Here is a 19,337-nt window from a genome sequence, read left to right as displayed (position 1 = left end):
CATGGGTTGTATACGACTGACCTTTTGCGGCTAAGCCAGAATGAAAATCATAACTGAAGAAGCGCACACTAAAGAAACAGAGGGATTAAGCAAGTCACTGGAAACCAAAGCACCCAGAGCAAGTCATGCAGGCTGGGAGAGTTTACCTAGTTCACTGTCCAGCTCCTCCGTATGGATCCCTTCTTCTCCAAAGGAATAGCAGGAATGAGACAGAAAAGAGAGAAAGAAAAATTCAGACACCGGCACCAAGGAAAGAAACTCCCTTCAAGAAAAACAGCAAACACATCACTTTATTATGTCCTTACCTGCATTGTGGCTTATTTCATTGGCTTGGCTACTCAACTCGAGAGACCTCAGAGTAAATCACAAAACGGGAAGAGCTGATATTGGCAACATAACTACATGGCTCATTTCCTTGTGTGTCAAAATAAGGTTTGATTGGTTGTAAAAGATGACAAACACCTTCGCGGTTTTTGGTGTTCTTACGTGGAAAGTCACTTATTACAGACCTTATTTCGAGCAAACAAAGCTGCTAGACCTTTCAATATTAGTCCTTTTAATCCTTCTATGATCCTCTAATCTGTGAGGCAATTATACTCACAATTAAAAAATTACTTAACCTGTAAGTAATACTGCTGCCTGAAAAACGGAAGGTGAGGTCAAATTGAGAACACAGATTCTAAGATAAGCTACACTTCGTCTTTCAAAAGGAGTTAGAAAAATGAACTATGTCAGGATGATGTACATCGGGAGGTGAGGCTTGAAGGCTGCCCTGAAAGGACGATTGGGAAGCAGAGTTTACTTTGTTTAAGATTTCTAAGTCAAGCAGCTCAGAAATATTAGAATGAAAATGGTCTCTGTAATTTCAGTAAGCAAAACTAGTCAAGATCCTTTTCACTCCTGACCACCTCTTGCTGTCAGTAAAGCATTTTGTTATGACTGCAAAGAGAATATAGGACACCACACAACAAGTCACTTCCTCCACAGTTACGGCTGTCCCTCCACCGTAAGCTAAACAAACACAGGGATCAAGTCCGCTTTCACTGCTTCAGTGCTCAGTGCCCACTGGAGCTTTGGATATATAACAGGTACCAAATATTTCTCAAATGGATGAAAAAACAAACAAGTGAATTATTGACTTTAGTCACCAACTGCCAACAATAAAGTAATAAGGTTGACACTGGTTCCCTAAGGAGGGAATCTTATTTACATAAAATCTTTCATGAAAATGCCCATTAGGATATTATTTAAAATATCTTTTGGGGCACTCATTCATTCCCTTAAAAATTCTTTAATGAGATTTACTATGAGCAAGTCCCTAAGCCGTCATCTGAACATTATGTAAAATTTAATGAAAAGACTTAGAGTGGAAAATGGCTAGAATTTAAGCTTAGCTAGAGTGGGGCTTCTTGTTTATTGTGTTCAATGATACAACTGACTTTCCCAGAATGCACCTGACATACAAAAAACATTCAACAATTATTTGTGGAATGTAAGAGCATTCTAAGAAGGGAGAACTGCACATCTAACTATCACAGAGCAGGAATTCAATAAGGACTGGGGGTGATGGACAGAATGTGTGATGGAAGTAGAGTCAGACAAGCTCAGAGGCTGAACTGCAGAGAACTTGGAAAGACAAGCTTTGAACCTGGCATTCACTCAACAGACCAGAGAGCTACAATATTAAACAGGGCATGAGGCAGTGGGGATAATGCAAACACATTTTAACAGACTGCTCTTAATACAGTGCAAGAAGGAGAGTGGGCAAGAGTATGGGTGGAAGATGAGCATGACCTTGACTAGGATGGTATATACATGGTGAGGAAAACGGAGAATGAATTCCAAAGATATCTGGGAGGCAAGGTGAACTCAGCTGGTAGCACATGGATTAGAAATGGGTGTTAAGAAAAATAAAAGGTTGAGAGAGACTCTTAAGTATGCAAGAATTTACCATTCACTTAGACAGGGAGTACTTTTAGAAGACCAGATTTGGGTTAATGGGAATCATTAGTTGGGTTTTAATCACAATGAATCTAAACTCTCTTTAGGACAAAAAGCATTATTAAATACTATAATACTGGTCTGCAGCTCACAAACAAGGGAGAAATCTAATTGAACTACTAAAACACAGAAATCACAATAAGGGTTATACACTGAATATCAAAATCCCAAATTAGTCCCTGCTTTTTTGAGATAGGAAAAAGAAAACAGAAAAAAGTTTACAATAATGTTATACTGTTACATTCAACATGCATGTGACCTACAGAGAGCAGAAAGAAACACAGAAACAGTATTGTAAAAGAACAATGTGACTCTTCTTTGTGACGTGATATAAACAGCACAAGACAGTGCTATGGAAATTGGCAGGAGAAAAGGCAGATATGGGAATGGATACTTGCCACTGTGGTAGAATCTGCTTGCATATACTTAAACCATTTGTGGTTTTACAGGCATACGGACATACATATAGTTTCCACCAGAAAAAGAACATATGAATTCTAAAGGTGAAGTGACAATCACTAAGTGAACTGCATTGGATATGAATACATACTTGTCCCAAAGGGAATAATGTTCACACCAGTGACATGAACTCTAAGAATTAAAAATTATTAGAATGGCTAAAAAAAATTTCAGTAATTGTATCAACACTTTCACTCCATTTTTCTCAGTAAAAGCTATCGGAGTCTTCTATTACCTATCAAATTATACTAACAGGCATTTTCATACATTCCTACTATAATTATAATGGATAGTGAAACTGAAGATCTGATGGTAATAAGAGGACCTAAAATAGCTTTGAAATCTCAGGCATCAAATGAAGATTACATTCTGTTCCAAGAAGTTTTATGGTTGGATGTATTTTATGTTCTTATCTTTGAAAACTGGTCACCTCTATATGACATATTAAATAGAATATGTGAATAATCATGATAGCCCATTATCCTTAAGGATGCAAAATAATGCATTTGCCCATGCCTGTTTCTTTTCTTCTTTATGACTAAGCAATCAAAATAAAATGAGTCTCTCAGTTATGCCTCCTCAGTCAGAAGGATTTGTATTTCCACTTGAAGTTACTCAGATAAACATGAACACACAATTCTATGTTCATTTCATGCAATCTTACAATCCACATATATCCTGTAGTTTAAAGCTCTCACAGGATCATACTTTACTGGCTTATATTTTCAAACAAACATCAAGTTTAAACAGACAATAATTCTGCCTCATAGAATAAATTAATAAAGTTTTACTAACTTACAGTAAAATGTATATTCAATAATTATACTACTAATTCAAATGCCAGGAATGAATAATGAGTAGTAAAGCAAGCCATTTCCCTTTTAATTTGTCCGTGTCAAAAAGCAATTTTGGTAAAACAGGACAAATCAAAAAGGAACACACTTGTTCAACCTTAATTTCTTTTTCACTTTTGCAAAAGTAACTAGAAATTACAAAGTCTTGAATTAGACTTTACTGACAGCTGAACCTTTTTTCTTTATATTAACAGAAAGAGTGGGGCTAAGGGTAACACCTCAGCCTCTTCTGTGGAAGAATGTACTTTCTCATATTTAGGATATACTCTAAGCCACACAGAGATTCCCAAACATAATAAGATCTGCTTTCTTTATGCTAAACTTGGAGAAATACTCAAATTATGAAGCATGAACACTTCAAGAAAAGTTTCTAATATTTTTTTTCTCAAACACTGTCACAATATATGATTACAGTTCAGAAGGTAAGTGACCAAAGCATTTTTGGTTTCTAAATTCCTAGAGACTTTCTAGAGTTTTCTCCAAGTTCCTGAAGGGCTTAGGTTGCATCTACATCTGAATCCTTCCTGACTGTGCTGCAGTTCTGTTTCTAATAGAGAGTTGAGTATGTCTTTATGTTTAAACAAACTGTTCTTCTAAAACAATTTTACAGATTTCTCTCCTGCTTTTGGAAACCATAATGCACTTACTAGAAACTGGATTATCTTTCAAAAACTCTTTGTTAGAAACCTGGCTGCCCGTGCTACAACTCTTTAAACTTCGCATGTGGGACTTCCCCGGCAGTTAAGATTCTGCACTGCCACTGCAAGGGGCACAGGTTCAGTCTGGTTGGTGAACTAAGATCCCGCATGCCACACAGTACAGCAAAGAATAAAAAATAAAATAAAATTTCCATGTGTGAACAAGCCCACTTACACTCAGACTTTCTTAGCCCCTTACCATCATCTTCACACTCTTCCAGAGGCTTCTGCTGCTTGTTCAGGCACCGAGGGTCTAACCAAGATGTTGTTTTTGTGTTGTGGCTGAAATTCAGAAATAAGAAATATGTTTGAAAGGGTGGGGGGGGGGGGAATGTAAAAACTCAATGACAAAAGATTTAAACAGTCTTGAATATTTACTCTTCACTAAAGCAAAGATACTGTCTAACAGTCAACTGAGGGCAAAAGAGAGCCCTGGAATAAGGAGAAGCTTGGAGTGGCTGGACATGAAACTCTACTTCCTTCAGGAGAGTCGAGCCCAACCAGAGATGAAATGTTTCAATAGACACTGTTGTCCTTCGATCATGAGGGGCAAATGACTGGGCTGATTGACCTGAAGCAGACCTGGGAAAAAATCCTGCTTGAGCAACCAGTCCATTTTATGCAAACTAAGTAAGAGGATCAAAGAGCTACAAGTCCAATAGTTCAAGCTGCAAACCAAAAATGAAACACACACACAAAAAATATCCCGCAATTGTAGGTAGTAAAGTCTTAAGTTTAAGTTGTACTAATAAATATTTTGAAAAAATTGTCACAGTTTTTAATTCTAGATTCAAATCTTATTAATTGATGGGAAAAACTTAATGCTTAGGTGAAAAACAGAATATGCAAAAGCCTACAAACATTGTCTAAAATGTGTTCAAATAAAATAAAACAAATGAAAGGTAATACTGCTACAAGTATCACAACCAACAATACTTCCTTGTCTATGTAGAACTAGCCTGTCTAACCTATCCTAATTTTGCCAGTCATGCATGCTTTTGCAGGCATGTAGCTCAGTTGGTAAAGAATCTGCCTGTAGTGCAGAAGACCGCGGTTTGATTCCTGGGTCAGGAAGATCCCCTGGAGAAGGGATGGCTACCTACCCCAGTATTCTTGGGCTTCCCTTGTGGCTCAGCTGGTAAAGAATCCACCTGCAATGTGGGAGACCTGGGTTCGATCCCTGGGTTAGGAAGATCCCCTGGAGAAGGGAAAGGCTACCCACTCCAGTATTCTGGCTTGGAGAAGTCCATGGATTGTATAGTCCATGGGCTTGCAAAGAGTCGGACATGACTGAGCGACTTTCACTTTCACTAAGAATTTGGGGGTTTTATCCTTAGAACAAAGAGAACCTTCTGAAGGTTTTAAGCACCAGTGTAGTTGGGGGGTGGAAGGTGGGGAGTGGAGAAGAAACTGGAGGGTATATTTGGGAAGAGTATGTGGAGAATATACAAGACTAGTGTTCAGAACAGTTTGGACCTGGAGATGAAGGAAGAGAAATAACTGGCCCAGAGAAACAGGGTATAACCCAGGGCCTGGCTGAGATGCCTGCAGGAAAGACTGTGCAGAGACAGAGCTCTTGTGAGATGGGGTCCAATCAGCAAAGAAAGCTGAGGGGGAAGAGACAAGGAGCTGGGGGACCATCAGGAAGTTATTATCTTCATCATGAAGCAGGACCTATAGAATAACAAAAGCCCAATTAAAACTATCTTAACCTGCTTTGTCATTTACATTTAAATTACAATTTACTTAATCCTTACTAAGAACCCTATGAGAGGAGTATTATTAGTATTAAAATGATTACTCCCTATTTTCCAAATGAGAAAACTGAGGACAGAGATGTGAAGAAACCTGAAAAGGACACCCTGCTGACACATAGAATCAAATCCAAGGAGTCCCACACTAGAAACCATGCTCTGTGCTATTCTTACACAATAAGAGAGCAAAAATGGAGAATGACGGGAGGGAAGATTAGGTGTGATATTTTAAAAAAACACTTGTATCTCAAGATAATTGTAGATTCACATGCAGTTGTAAGAATGAACAGAGAGAGATCCTACATTCACCCTACCAAGATACCACCAAAGGTAACATCTTGCAGAACTATAGTACAAAGTCACAACTGGGATACTGACAGCCAAACAGTCAATATATGGAACAGGTCCACCATCACAGGATCCCTCATGTTGCCCTTTGATAGCCACACTTGGTTCCCTTCCAACCCACAAAAAACCCACTGTTAATCCCTGGCAACCGCTAATCTGTTCTCCATTTCCATACTTTTGTGATACCAAAAATGTTATATAAACGAAATCATATGGTATGTAATCTTTGGGGATTTGCATTTTTTATTCAGCATAACTCTCCTCAAGATTGTTGCATACATCAGTAACTGTTGTTATTGTCAATAGTATTTCATGGCATGAATGTACTACAGTTTAACCACTGAAGGACACCTGGGTGGCTTCTAGCTTTGGGTTATTTAGAAGAAAACCTATTATAAACAGGCTTCCCTGGTGGCTCAGCTGATAAAGAATCCGCCTGCAATATGGGAGACCTGGGTTCGACCCCTGGTTGGGAAGATCCCCTGGAGAAGGGAACGATATCCATTGGATCATAGAAAAAGCAAGAGAATTCCAGAAAAACATCTACTTCTGCTTCACTGACTATGTTAAAGCCTTTGACTGTGGGGATCACAACAAACTGCAGAAAATTCTTAAAGAGATGGGAATACCAGACCACCTAACCTTCCTCCTGAGAAATCTATATGCAGGACAAGAAGCAACAGTTAGAATTGGACATGGAACAATGCACTGGTTCCAAATTGGGAAAGGAGTAAGTCAACACTATATACTGTCACCCTGCTTATTTAATTTATATGCATAGAACATCATGCAAAATGCCAGGCTGGATGAAGCACAAGCTGGAATCAAGATTGCTGGGAGAAATATCAATAACCTCAGACATGCAAATGATGTCACGCTTATGGCAGAAAGCAATGAGAAACTAAAGAGCCTCTTGATGAAAGTGAAACAGGAGAGTGAAAGAGCTGGCTTAAACCTCAACATGCAAAAAAATATCATGGCATCCGGTCCCATCACTTCATGGCAAATACATGCAGAAAGAATGGAAACAGTGAGAGACTTTTTTTTCTTGGGCTCCAAAATCACAGAAGAGGGTGACTGCAGCCATGAAATTAAAAGACACTTGCTCCTTGAAAGAAAAGCTATGACCAATCTAGACAGTAATTAAAAGACACTTGCTCCTTGAAAGAAAAGCTATGACCAATCTAGACAGTATATTAAAAAGCAGAGACATTACTTTACCGACAAAGGTTCGTCTAGTCAAAGCTCGTTTTTCCAGTAATCATGTATGGATGTGTGAGTTGGACCATAAAGAAACCTGAGCACCAAAGAATTGATGCTTTTGAACTGTGGTGTTGGATAAGACTCTTAAAAGAGTCCCTTGAACTGCAAGGAGATCAAACCAGTCAATTCTAAAGGAAATCAGTGCTGAGTATTCGTTGAAAGGACTGATACTGAAGCTCCAATACTTTGGCCACCTGATGTGAAGAACTGACTCACTGGAAAAGACCCTGTTGCTGGGAAAGACTGAAGGCAGGAGGAGAAGGGACGACAGAGGATAAGATGGTTGGACAGCATCACCGACTCGATGGACACGAGTTTGAGCAAGCACCAGGAGCTGGTGATGGACAAGGAAGCCTGGTGTGTTGCATGCAGTTCATGGGGTTGCCAAGAGTCAGAAACAACTGAGTGATTGAACTGACTGCTATAAACATTTATGCATAAGCTTTTATGTGAACATAAGTGTTCACTTGGGTTTCCTAGATGCCCCAGTGGTAAAAAATCTGCCTGTCAATGTAGGAGACACGGGTGTGATCTTTAGTTTGGAAAGATCCCCTGGAGAAGGAAATGCCAACCCACTCCAGTATTCGTGCCTGGAAAATCCCATGGACAGAGGAGCCTGGCAGGCTACAGTTTATGGGGTTGCAAAAGAGTCAGATACAACTTAGTGACTAAACAACCACAACAAAGTATTCTCTTCTCTGGACAAATGTGCAATGGCTGGGTTCTATGGTAATTGAAATGTTTAGTTTAAAAAAATGCCAAACTGCTTTTTGGAATACCACAGAATTTTACATACCCACCAGCAACATGTTAGTGATATAGCTTCTTGGCATCTTTACCAACATTTAGTGTTTTTTAGTTCATTCTCTAATTGGATTTTTTTTTTTCTTTTTACTGTTGAGTTTTGAGAGTGGCTCAGATGGTAAAAGCATCTGCCTACAATGTGGGAGACCCAAGTACAATCCCTGGGTCGGGAAGATCCCCTGGAGAAGGAAATGGCAACCCACTCCAGTACTCTTGCCTGGAAAATCCCATGGATGGAGAAGCCTAGTAGGCTACAATCCATGGGGTCACAAAGAATCGGACATAACTGAGCGACTTCACTTTTACATATTCTAGATACCAGTCCATTTTGAGATATAAGCTTTATACTTTTTCCCTGTGTATAGTTTGTCCTTTCATTTACTTACAAGTCTTTGCAAAGTGAAATTTTTTCATTTTGATAAACCTGAGTTGACCAATTATTCCTTTTAGGATTATGCTTTTGATGTCAAGTCTGAGAACCCCTTGCCTACTACTAGGTCTCAAAGAATTTCTACTTTTTTCCCTCCTAAAAATTCTATTACTTTACATTTTATACTTTATGATGATTTATTTTGAGTTTTTTTTTTTTTTTTTTAATAAGGCAAGAGGTTTAGTTTCAGGTTAATTTATTTGCCTTTGGCTATAGACCTGCTTAAAGTACCATCTTATTGAAAAGGTTACCTTCCATGCATTGAACTGCTTTTGCATTCTCTACTGAAAATCAGTTGGACACATTTGTGGGTCTGTTTGTGCGTTCCTTTGATCTATGGGTCTATTTCTTCATCAGTAGCATTCAACCTTTATGACTGAATATTTATAATAAGCCTGATATCCGGTAGACTGATTACTGTGACTTTATTCTCCTTTTCAAAACTGTTTTAACTAGTCTAGTTCCTTTGCCTTTTGCTAATAAATTTTACAATAAACTTGCCAATACTAACAAAAAGCTTCACTGAGATTTTGACAGGATTTATATTAAACCTGTACACACATTTGGGGAGAACTGACATCTTTACTATACCAATTCTGAGTCTTTCAATCCATGAATAGAGTAGGTCTCTCAATTTACTTAAACTTTCATTTATTTCTTTCATCAGCATTTTGTAGTTTACAGAATACAAATCCTGTACATATTTCATTAGGCTTATACCTAAGTGATTTTTTAAAAAAGTAAATGTAAATTATATTTCATTTTGAATTTTGTTATCTGCTTGCTCATTGTTAGTATATAGATATATAATTGATATTTGTATGATTAGCTTCTATCTTGCTGAACTCATTTATTCTAGAACTTCATGTATATTTCTGGTGATTTTCCAGTTAGACAATCAGTCTATGTATCTTTTATTTCCTTTCATGAGAGTTTTGTTTTTTGGTGTCAATTTGTTGGTGTTTCTGGATTACTGGCTTCTACAGCTCTAAATTTGGGATATATGAGGTAAAAAGAAAATTCAGGGAATTTACGACCTGTCATTTCTGTGATCCCAAGTTCCCTAGCCAATCTGCATTATTTTTATTTGCTTTTCAAGTCTTCTTATGTTCATTTGCTATACAATCTTCAGGGTTTGCAAGTTTATGCTTAATTTTTAATGTTCCAGTATTTCTTAGATTTCCCATAAAATGTAAAGCTAACATAGACTTACATGTATATAAGTAAAACAAGGTAGATCTAAGTCTATAGAAATTTAACTTGTTATTCAATGTAAGACAGTCTAAGATGAAGTTTTTCAGAATGGAGGATATTGGAAAACTTATCAAACAGGATAAACTGTTATTGTTTAGTTGCTCAGTTGTGTCTGACTCTTCAGTGACCCCATGGATTGTAGCCTGGCAGGCTTCTCTGTCCATGGAATTCCCCAGGCAAGAATACTGGAGTGGGTTGCCAGTTCCTTCTACAGGGGATTTTCCCAACCCAGGGATCGAACCTACGTATCCTGCACTGGCAGGTGGAGTCTGTATCACTGAGCCATGAGGGAAGTCCAAATCGTGTGCATCTAATAATTTAATGTGTATGGAATCTGGCCACTGCAGACCAAATCACAGAGTTGTCATAATAAGCTATACTTCTGCATAAATTTTCTATTACACAATAGACCAAAGATTGGCCTAGCACTGATTAAACACCAAACTAGGTTATAAAAAGTAAGCAAATCACCATACTCTCTTCTAAAGCACTCAAAGTCTTGGGTCTTCATTAACTATTTTTACTAACCACAGTCCTCACTGACCCTCAAAATAACCGATTTTTTTTTCCAAATTTATCAAGTCAGTCTTGAGCAAACTATTAACACATTCTTTTCCAAAAGTTTGAGTTTCATATATTACTCTGTTTTAGGAATTCCTCTGTTATTATTTTCCTTTGCTACATACAATTATCCCTTACTAACAGGCATAATTTAGAGGACAACTTATCACAAAAGCTAAGTACAAAATTCTAAGCTTATAGCTGACATCCATTTTCATAACATTTAAGCTCCTCTGTAATAACCATGTGATGAAAATAAACATGGTAACAGTAACAATAATACTCACTAATTGGCACGAGTCCAAGTTTTACATCCCTTATCTCATCTAACTCTCACGAAAATCTGACAGGGTAGGCATGATCAATAACACTTACGTCCTTCTACAGATAGGGAAAACTGAGATGCGGAGAGGCAAACTCAAGTTCACGAGGTCACACAGATAAGGAGCTTTGGAGAGTTCTTAACCAGTGTACTGTCCTAACTCCAAGGGAAAGATTTCATTGTCCACCCCTGTCTTCAACAAGCATTTGTCATTAACATGAAGACAAAAATGTGGACTGTCATCTCCTTCAGGCTGGAAAATAACCCAGGAGCAATAGCTCACTCATCTCTGACTTCCTAGGTTAGTTCTGAGAGAGGATGTTTTGACACCCAAGCCTTCCCCCATACTCCCAAATCTTTAGGAAAATTGTACTTTCTTACCCTTGCTGATTTTTCTGATTACAAAATGTATGCTGGAATATTTTTCTAAGTGGTAATATGTATTCAGACCCCACAGAAAGATATAATGTAGTTAAGAAAACAAATTTCTTAAATTCCTTACTTAACTCAAACTCAAGTGTTAATAGATATTCCTGGAATTTTTCTTCACATAGAATTATATCTACATATTCACAGAAAACAAATATACACATAGCACAGCACATAAGTGTATATACCCATGTATTTTACAAAATAAGATACTTCATGTTGTTCAGAAATGTCTGAACAGCAGACCTGCAACATCAATCCATTTGAGTAGAACAGATTTATCTATGTTTTGAATTATTTCATAGTTTAATTGGTCTTTTTGTTTTTATTTTTTACAGGTTCATAACACTATGGTGAATGATAATAGGAAATCTCAAAAGGAGAGCAAAAGAATTTAAAAAATTGACTGTCATGGTTAAGAAATTACATTAGCTTAGATTTTCTAGAATGGTTTCAATTTTATACATTTTTTTTCCTTCCCAGTATAGGTTGCTAAATGTTTAACTATATAATATTTAAGTTTTTAATTTTAAAAGACTTTTCACATCTTCATATTCTCAAACTTTAACCCATTTGCCTTGCACCATGTAAAAAAAAATAACTAAAAATAGATCATATACCAAAATGTAAAATGTAAGCTATAAAACTTCTAAAACAAATATAGCAGAAAATGACTGAATTTTGACTTCGAGTCAGGCAAACGTTTCTTAGGTTCCACAATAAAAACACAATTCACGAAGGAAAAAAGAAAGTGATTAGAGTTCATAAAAATTAAGAACTTCTGGCTCTTTAAAAGATGCAGTTAAGACAATGAAAAATCAAATTTGGACAAAATGTTTGCAAATTACAAATGTAATTAACGAACTGAATCAAAAATATGTGAAGAACTCTTTAACACTCAAAAGGAAACTGTAACCCAATTAAGGAAAAAAAAAAAAGCAAAGTAAATTTACCTATTCTAAGCAGCTAGATATATTCTTCATATTAATATATAATATCATAATTTATATATGCACCATAATTTAGTTGTTTAACTCTTTAGGGAAATAATTATCCTTATGTTTCTTCCAGCTCTTCAGATTCAATGGTTAGGATGTTATGCTAATTGCTTTTTTTGTACAAGGCTTGTTAAATTGTAGGAGAGAAGACCAACAGCATGTGATCAATCCTTTTAGAGTTAATTTACATCTGTAGCTGCTAGAGAAAGAGAAGGGAAATGGGGGCGGGGGGTGAGGGAGAGATTCAAGTAGAAATAATGGTACTTTACTCTATAAAATAGACTTCTCCATTTTCGGTATAGGCCATCTCCCAGTTTTCAGGTAGAGGACCTAAATTATCCTCTGCAGAAAGAGGTAGGTATTGAGGGAACTTCTGAGAAGGGTCCGTGATGGGAGCAGCGATGATGCTACTATTCACAGGTGGGAGCGTTGCTTCTTGGAGACTGTGCTCTTCTTGGTCACCAGAATCGGCTATTTATTCACCAGAGAGAGAGAGAAAAAAAAAAAAAAAATTCATCAATCATACTCCAAACTAGGGTGATCACTACTGTGCACATTTATGTTCTTAAAATCCTTTCCTAATTGCAGGACATCAACTATATCCTGTCTTACTTAGATGAAAGTTCTTTTAATAGAAAACTGACGTGATGAACCAAATTTATTTTACTGAAAAAGAAGAAAAGGAGAAAATATGCTCAAATAATGCATTACTCACAATCCTGGAAATGTCAAAGAAGAAACATACTCATGACTCAAACCCTCAAGTCCCTCTTACTTTAAGAAGGCCATCAAGTCATAGACTGAGCTGAACTCTCTATCATTTGGCTTCATGACTCAAAAGGACTTCTGGGGCAAGGAAAAAGTCCATGCTGAAAACACAGAGATAGTGACATTATCATCCATTTGTAAAAATTTATCTAAAATATTTTTGGTAGATGGTGGCAAATATCAAAGACTGACAAATCAAACTAAAAAGTCTACAAAGGTTTAGAATACAGAGACAGCTCCACCAATGAGTCAGTCTAGCCTCTTTTGGAAAAGTGAGTAGAATGTTCCTGTGAAAACCAAGACAGTTACCCGCAAAGAGTATCCTGTGGGTGGACTGATTTGACTTGGGTCTTGAAGGCTCTAAGCTTCTGAATCTCCTTGCCTTCTTATTAACTAGAAATATCCAGAGGGGATGTCATCAGAGTTTCCACAAGTGGCATTGTTGACATTCTGGTTGAATTTTTATAGAGGCTGATGATATTAAATGTCAATCTCTATGGGACTTTAAAACATTAATCAGGGGATGTAGTCATTTTCTGTCTCCCACAATAATTCTCCTACAGACATTTCTGATTTACTCACAGTCAACTAAGGAATAATAAAAGGTTGCTTTCAAATCTTTCTCTGATGAGTAGCTCCCAATGACACACATGAGAATAAAGGCAATCCAAAAGTTGGATGGAGGACATGTCAAGCCTATTAAATGATTACCTCCACCAAAAATCCACTGCTTCTGAGAAAGAAGCCTGGGGTCTTTCACCGCCCTGCATCTATACCCTCTTCTGGTACCAACCACTCGGATCTCCATTTGGAAATCATCTCCTTCATCGGAGGTTCATGTGGTCCAGGTGGAGACTGACTGATGCCCACTCCAAGCTCATGCAGTGGGCTCAAGTCACACCCATTTCACTCATGCCTTTATGGTTGGATCAGGCACATGATCCATGGCAAACTACAGACTGTTCAGCCGGCAAGTGCTTGAGGAGCTATTAGGCAAGAGGTAGCCTCTTGATGCTAAAATTAATAAGCTGGTAGATTCTCATGTTGTGAGATGAGAATGCTGATGGTGCTGATAGCCATCTTGAGAACCTTGGCAAGGCTTATCTAAGAACTAAACCCACACGGAGGAAGGTACAGATGAAATATGGGAAAGTCACCCAATACCCCTGATGAAGCCTCTCAGAGGATTACATGTACTCCTGGCTTCTCCAACTGCTTGATTCCCTCAACTCCCTTTCCTGCTTAAATCAATCTGAATTGCTTTTAAAATTTGCACCATGAGTGGAGATTAGTAAAATTTTAAGTTAGAAGAAAAAAAGAGGAAATTAAGCTACCATGGAAGAAACAGTTTGAAACTGGTGCGAGCATGTGTGCTCACTTGATTCAGTCTTGATCGACTCTTTGCAACCCTAGGACTGTAGCCCACCAGGCTCTTCTGTCCATGAGATTCTCCGTGCAGGAATACTGGAGTGGGTTGCCATGCCCTACTCCGGGGGATCTTCCCCACCCAGGGACTGAACCCGTGTCTCCTCTGTCTCCTGCACTGTGGGCAGATACTTGACAGCTGAGCCACCAGGAAAGCCCCTGAAATTGGTAATTAATAACAAAGATCCAAAAGTTGGCAAGAATTAAAAGCATGCATGTGTGCAAAGTCTCGCAGTCATGGCTGACTCTCTGTGACCCCATGGACTGTAGCCCACCAGGCTCCTCTGTTTACAGGATTCTTCAGCCAAGAATACTGCAATTGGATGCCATTCCCTCCTCCAGGCATGGCTCCCTACTTCAGAGAATAGATTTGGAATTAGGTTCAAAATACATACTTTGAGAGCACCCAGGTGATGGAGATTCAAGTACAAGCATTACATTTTGAAGACTGAGATACAAAAAGTACTTAAAAAAAAAAAATCACTGGAATCTTCAGTTTCTCGGATGGGTTCTGTCAGTTGGCAACATGTCAGAGTATGATGCAGCCACATGGTACAAATGATGGATATCCAGAACACTGCATCCTGTCTGAAGGAAGCCGAGAACTCAGTGCCAGGCAACTAGCATCCTGAAAAAAGCGGACTCAGGGTTTCCAGATCTCTGACTCTTTAAGAAAAGGTGGAAATTTATATTTTGATGCAAAAATTACCAATTTACCAATCATAATTCCTTAAAAAATAAACCAATGTGTCTGGCACAAGCAAAAAAAAAAAAAGAAAGGTAGTGACTACAAGTACTGACCGTGAGGCCAGTCTGCTTGAGTCTGAACCTTGGCTTTATGTTTACTGGGTTTACTCAACCTTTATGTGCTTGAGTTTCCTTATCTCTACAGTTGGAATAGTAACAGTCCCTACCTTATAAGGTTGTAGGGAGGATTAGTTTACATAAAGCACTCAGTACAGATTTTAGTAAACAATAAACCTCATCTTCCTCATTAAAGTCGTTATTATTAATCTTTGCTTGCTGGTCAGAGCTGGCCCATGGGCTGCAGATTCATTACAAATGGGCAGAAAAGGATGGATTAGACATCAAGCCACAGATCAAATCACAGTGTGCCTGTTTCTAGCTGTGTGTCTTTGAAAGAGACTTTACCTTTCTGGGTACCTGTTTCCTCATCTGTAAAATGGGCATAACACAGGCACTACAAGAATGGAACGTTTTCAATACATGCAAAGCACCTGTCAAAGTGCCTGGTGCTCAGAGTGCTCAAGAGAGCCCAGGATCAGGACTGGCTAAAGGAAATACCCAGGGTCAAAGTCAGTGGTCATCTCTTAATATAACATTTAAGAGTTAGAGAAATGCTGGGACAATAGTAGACATCCACTAATTTGACTGAAAAATTTTAACTAACCCATTTTAATAGAAACTAGATGTAACAGGAAAGGGATGGTAGCCATAGGCAGGTCCCTACATGTGAAAAGAGAAACAATGTGATTTAATCCCTAATGTATACAATTCATGCTGGGAAGAAGAGAGAGGAGGGAGAGGAAGAAACAGTCCTGCCAGCATTCCAAAGTCTGGACCACATGGAGGGAATGTTAGCTCACTGGAAAGACATGTATGTAAATTGTAACTTCCTAGAGAAAAAAGAAATTCCTCTAGCAATGAGACCTTTTTTTTTTCCTGAGACTTATTTTAAATTATCCAAATATTTATTTTATAGGTTCTCAGTGTCTTCCTGTTTTAAAACCACTTAATTTACATATAACTGACATACAGAAAGTTACAGATATTAATTTCTCAGCTTTATTGAGGTATAATTGACAAAACTGTAAGATATTTAAAATGAACATCATGACAATTTGACATGTGTGAATGTTACCCAAGGATTCCTTCCATCTAGTTAATTTTTTGGGGGAAAAAAAAAAAAAAACAGATATTAAACCCGTACGACTTGATAATTAAGTTTTCTGTTTCTTTTTTCAATAGAACCTTAAACATTCTCATTCTCTAAAAGAAAATGAGAAGTTCAAAAATGAGAGGAGCAGATTTTAAAAATTCATAGTCCTAATCACAGCTCTGACCTTGACACATGCTCTGACTTCAAAAACTCTTTCATTTAATTTACCGAACATTTAAGAGCACTGCTATCACGCTCCAAAGATTAGATGACTAAACTGTTACTAAAGATTGCCAATGCATCCAAAGAGGACAGGTAGAATTGATTACTGGAATACAGAGACTGGCAAGTAGATAAGAAGCTACAAGCTCCAACTGCCTAGTGGGATTGATAACACTATTTCTCAGGGTTCCTGTCTGCAAAATGGGGAAGATAATAGTTAGACTGCTTATTTCTCAAAATTTCCAAAAGCTTTATAAGATACATGTGAAAATGATTCATAAACCATAAACAAACACAAAAAACATTTTCATTTGCAGACGCTTCCCAGTATTTACATCACACACACACACACACACACACACACACACACACACTCTTGGGAGATTTTGAAGGTGACTTTGAGAACATAAGCTCATGTCAAACACACATTCTGGAGCTTATTTTAAATTACACATGCATTTAGATTTACGTGTACACTCACTGTGTACATAACCAGTCAAAATCTTTGATGCTGCAAAGGGCTAGTATTCTTGACTTAAAACACAAAGCCATATAGATTCTGGAGTCAGGGTTTTTGCGTTGAAATGACAGCTTTGACCCTCATTGGTTGAGTAATACTAGAAAAGCAGTTAGAACTCCCCAGTAATATGCTTGAGAGCTTAGCAAAATGCCTGCCACAGAGCACTGGGGAAACATTAACTCTTTTGGTAATATCGTTATCTCTTGATGTTCCAAAGCAGTATTTTATCATTAATCACTAATGAAAAAGAAGCATCGGCAGCCTAATGTTGAACAATAGGGAAGCTGTTGAGAAAACAAGCTTAGGAAGAAAATTAAATAACACTTTTGGTGTCTCTTAGATATGGTTGATGGATGCATCAACTACTTTTTAGTTGTGGTGGTTTGTTATATATTTTCCAAGTTTTTCTACAATGAACAAAATCTTTTAAAAAATGTTTTCATTTACTTACATAAATAACTGTGTGTTTTGCCCAATAGTTTAAGCTTACAGCTACTTTCATGAAGCACATACAGTGCTCTCTCTCCAGGGCCGCCTTTAAATCTATGATTTGGGCATCATTTGTAGACGATTCTCCCTCTGTCTTGTGTTCGACAGTAAGTTCTATGGTAAGAATCTGGGATGACTGCTCGTGACTCAGCTCCTGCCTCCATCTTTGGTTGAAGAAAGGCAGACTCAACCTTCCCAGGATGCTCCGGGCCTTAAGCACCCTGCTCTCTGCCAGCAGACAGTGCCAACATTATTAGGCATGTTATTTAGATATCCTGTGTCCCTTTCAAAAGACCCAAGCAGACGTCAGCTGAAATCGTACTAATAGCCCATTATTAAAAAACATCCTAGGTAAATATCATTTTAAATAGCTGTATGGTGTTTCTACATTTGAATCCAGTACCCTTCATCACAATTGGCCCAACCAGGAGCCAAGACCTCATATGTTACTGCCACTCTGTGCTCGAAGCGGTTGCTGGATTGCTACTTACAAGTGGTTCAGAGTGCAAGATGCTTTGACACGGCTAGCGTGGTACACATCTCACAGACTGTGTAGTGGCAATTATTTCAAAGAATTCACATGAGTGAGAGTATGACAGCTTGTCAGCTGTCATACTTGTAGTCTGGTAAGTGAGGAGCCATTTATTCAACATATCCCTTGCATACTGAAGATGCCCAATTGCTTGTCTATCTCAAGATCAATTCTCTCCCTGTACATCTGATCAGGTGACAATCAGTTCTCTTTCTTTGTGCATAAATGAATGTTCAGACTGCCTTTAGCAATGGTGACCTGGGGCCAGATATATTTTTTTTTTTTTTGACACCAGGATTTCAAACAGGGGTGTTACAAGGTCAGATTTTCTGAGGCTTGGCTTCTACAACAGGGATTTATAGTGGTTAGAAATTAGGAAGCATGAAAACCTACAGTCAGCTATCTCTGCTCTGTTCATGCTTTGTACTGACAAGGAGGACACACAAAGGTACACAAGCTTCTTGGGACCATCCAGTCACTTTGGCAGAACTGTTTCACTGCATGTTATCCCCAAGGTCTATTAATATTTCCATGCCCACATCTATATTTTTGGGTTATATCATGATTTGCTATTCTTACTTGTTGAAAGATCAAGACCTTTTTTTTTTTTCATAATGTGCTTTCCTTTTGGTGATGCTTTCCTTTATCCTTTTGGATAAAATATTTTGAAGTAGATGAAATTAGCTGATTTCAATAAATGCCTAAGTAAAAACAGGTAAATTTCTCCTAGATACTGTTAATAGGTCAGTGACCAGCCTAATGAAGAAAACAGAAATTTTCATGAACTTGAATCCTTAGGGCTGGAAGGGGGAACCTGATGTGATTGAATCCTAATCAGTAATTAGAGAAGTCAGATACTAACTTCATAACAAGACAGCTACCAAGAACAAAGCTAGGGTAGCAAACTGGGTCTCCTTTCTCTAACGCTTCTTGCAGAATCGCTGGGCTAACTGTTACAATGATAAGTCACCCAAAACATTTTTTTTTTTAATTGTTAACTTCAAAAATTTTAGGCTTCTGAATTCAGTGAATGAGAAAGCTTCAGAGAGGTCCATACAGGCAGTAGAAAGTACTCAACTAATAGAAACTGTTTTTCTGAAAGACTCTGTTAAGACTTAACAGCACAAGATGGAAAATACTCTAAAATATCAAAGAAAATAAGTACAGGAAAAACAGAAGGAACAAGATGGTCTTCAAAGTCACAACCTTATAGACTGGAGTAACTCATGTCTTATGGAGCTGTTAATTTTGAGTTACTCTAGATATTAACCCCCCACAAAGCCAAATATATTATTGAACCATTCTG

General features: G+C 37.8%; 1 protein-coding gene across 14 annotated transcripts in view; it reads right to left on the bottom strand.

The window, feature by feature from the left end:
• MAGI1 (membrane associated guanylate kinase, WW and PDZ domain containing 1) overlaps positions 1-19,337 on the bottom strand; it is a 630,820-nt gene that overhangs the window by 91,311 nt on the left and 520,172 nt on the right. For 6 of the 14 annotated variants that reach the window (XM_061128129.1, XM_061128131.1, XM_061128133.1 and 3 more), the window contains exons 5-7: positions 12,445-12,646; positions 4,212-4,294; positions 147-182 (exon numbers count right to left, since the gene is read on the bottom strand). In XM_061128129.1, the coding sequence (XP_060984112.1) occupies positions 147-182; positions 4,212-4,294; positions 12,445-12,646 (321 nt within the window). Of the gene's footprint in view, positions 1-146; positions 186-4,211; positions 4,295-12,444; positions 12,647-19,337 lie in introns of all 14 variants that reach the window. The other 8 variants (XM_061128127.1, XM_061128130.1, XM_061128132.1 and 5 more) reach the window with 2 other exon arrangements.

The sequence above is a fragment of the Dama dama genome, chromosome 24, assembly GCF_033118175.1.
Source record: "Dama dama isolate Ldn47 chromosome 24, ASM3311817v1, whole genome shotgun sequence".
NCBI classification, from domain to species: domain Eukaryota; kingdom Metazoa; phylum Chordata; class Mammalia; order Artiodactyla; family Cervidae; genus Dama; species Dama dama.
This window is presented reverse-complemented; position numbering and strand designations above follow the sequence as displayed.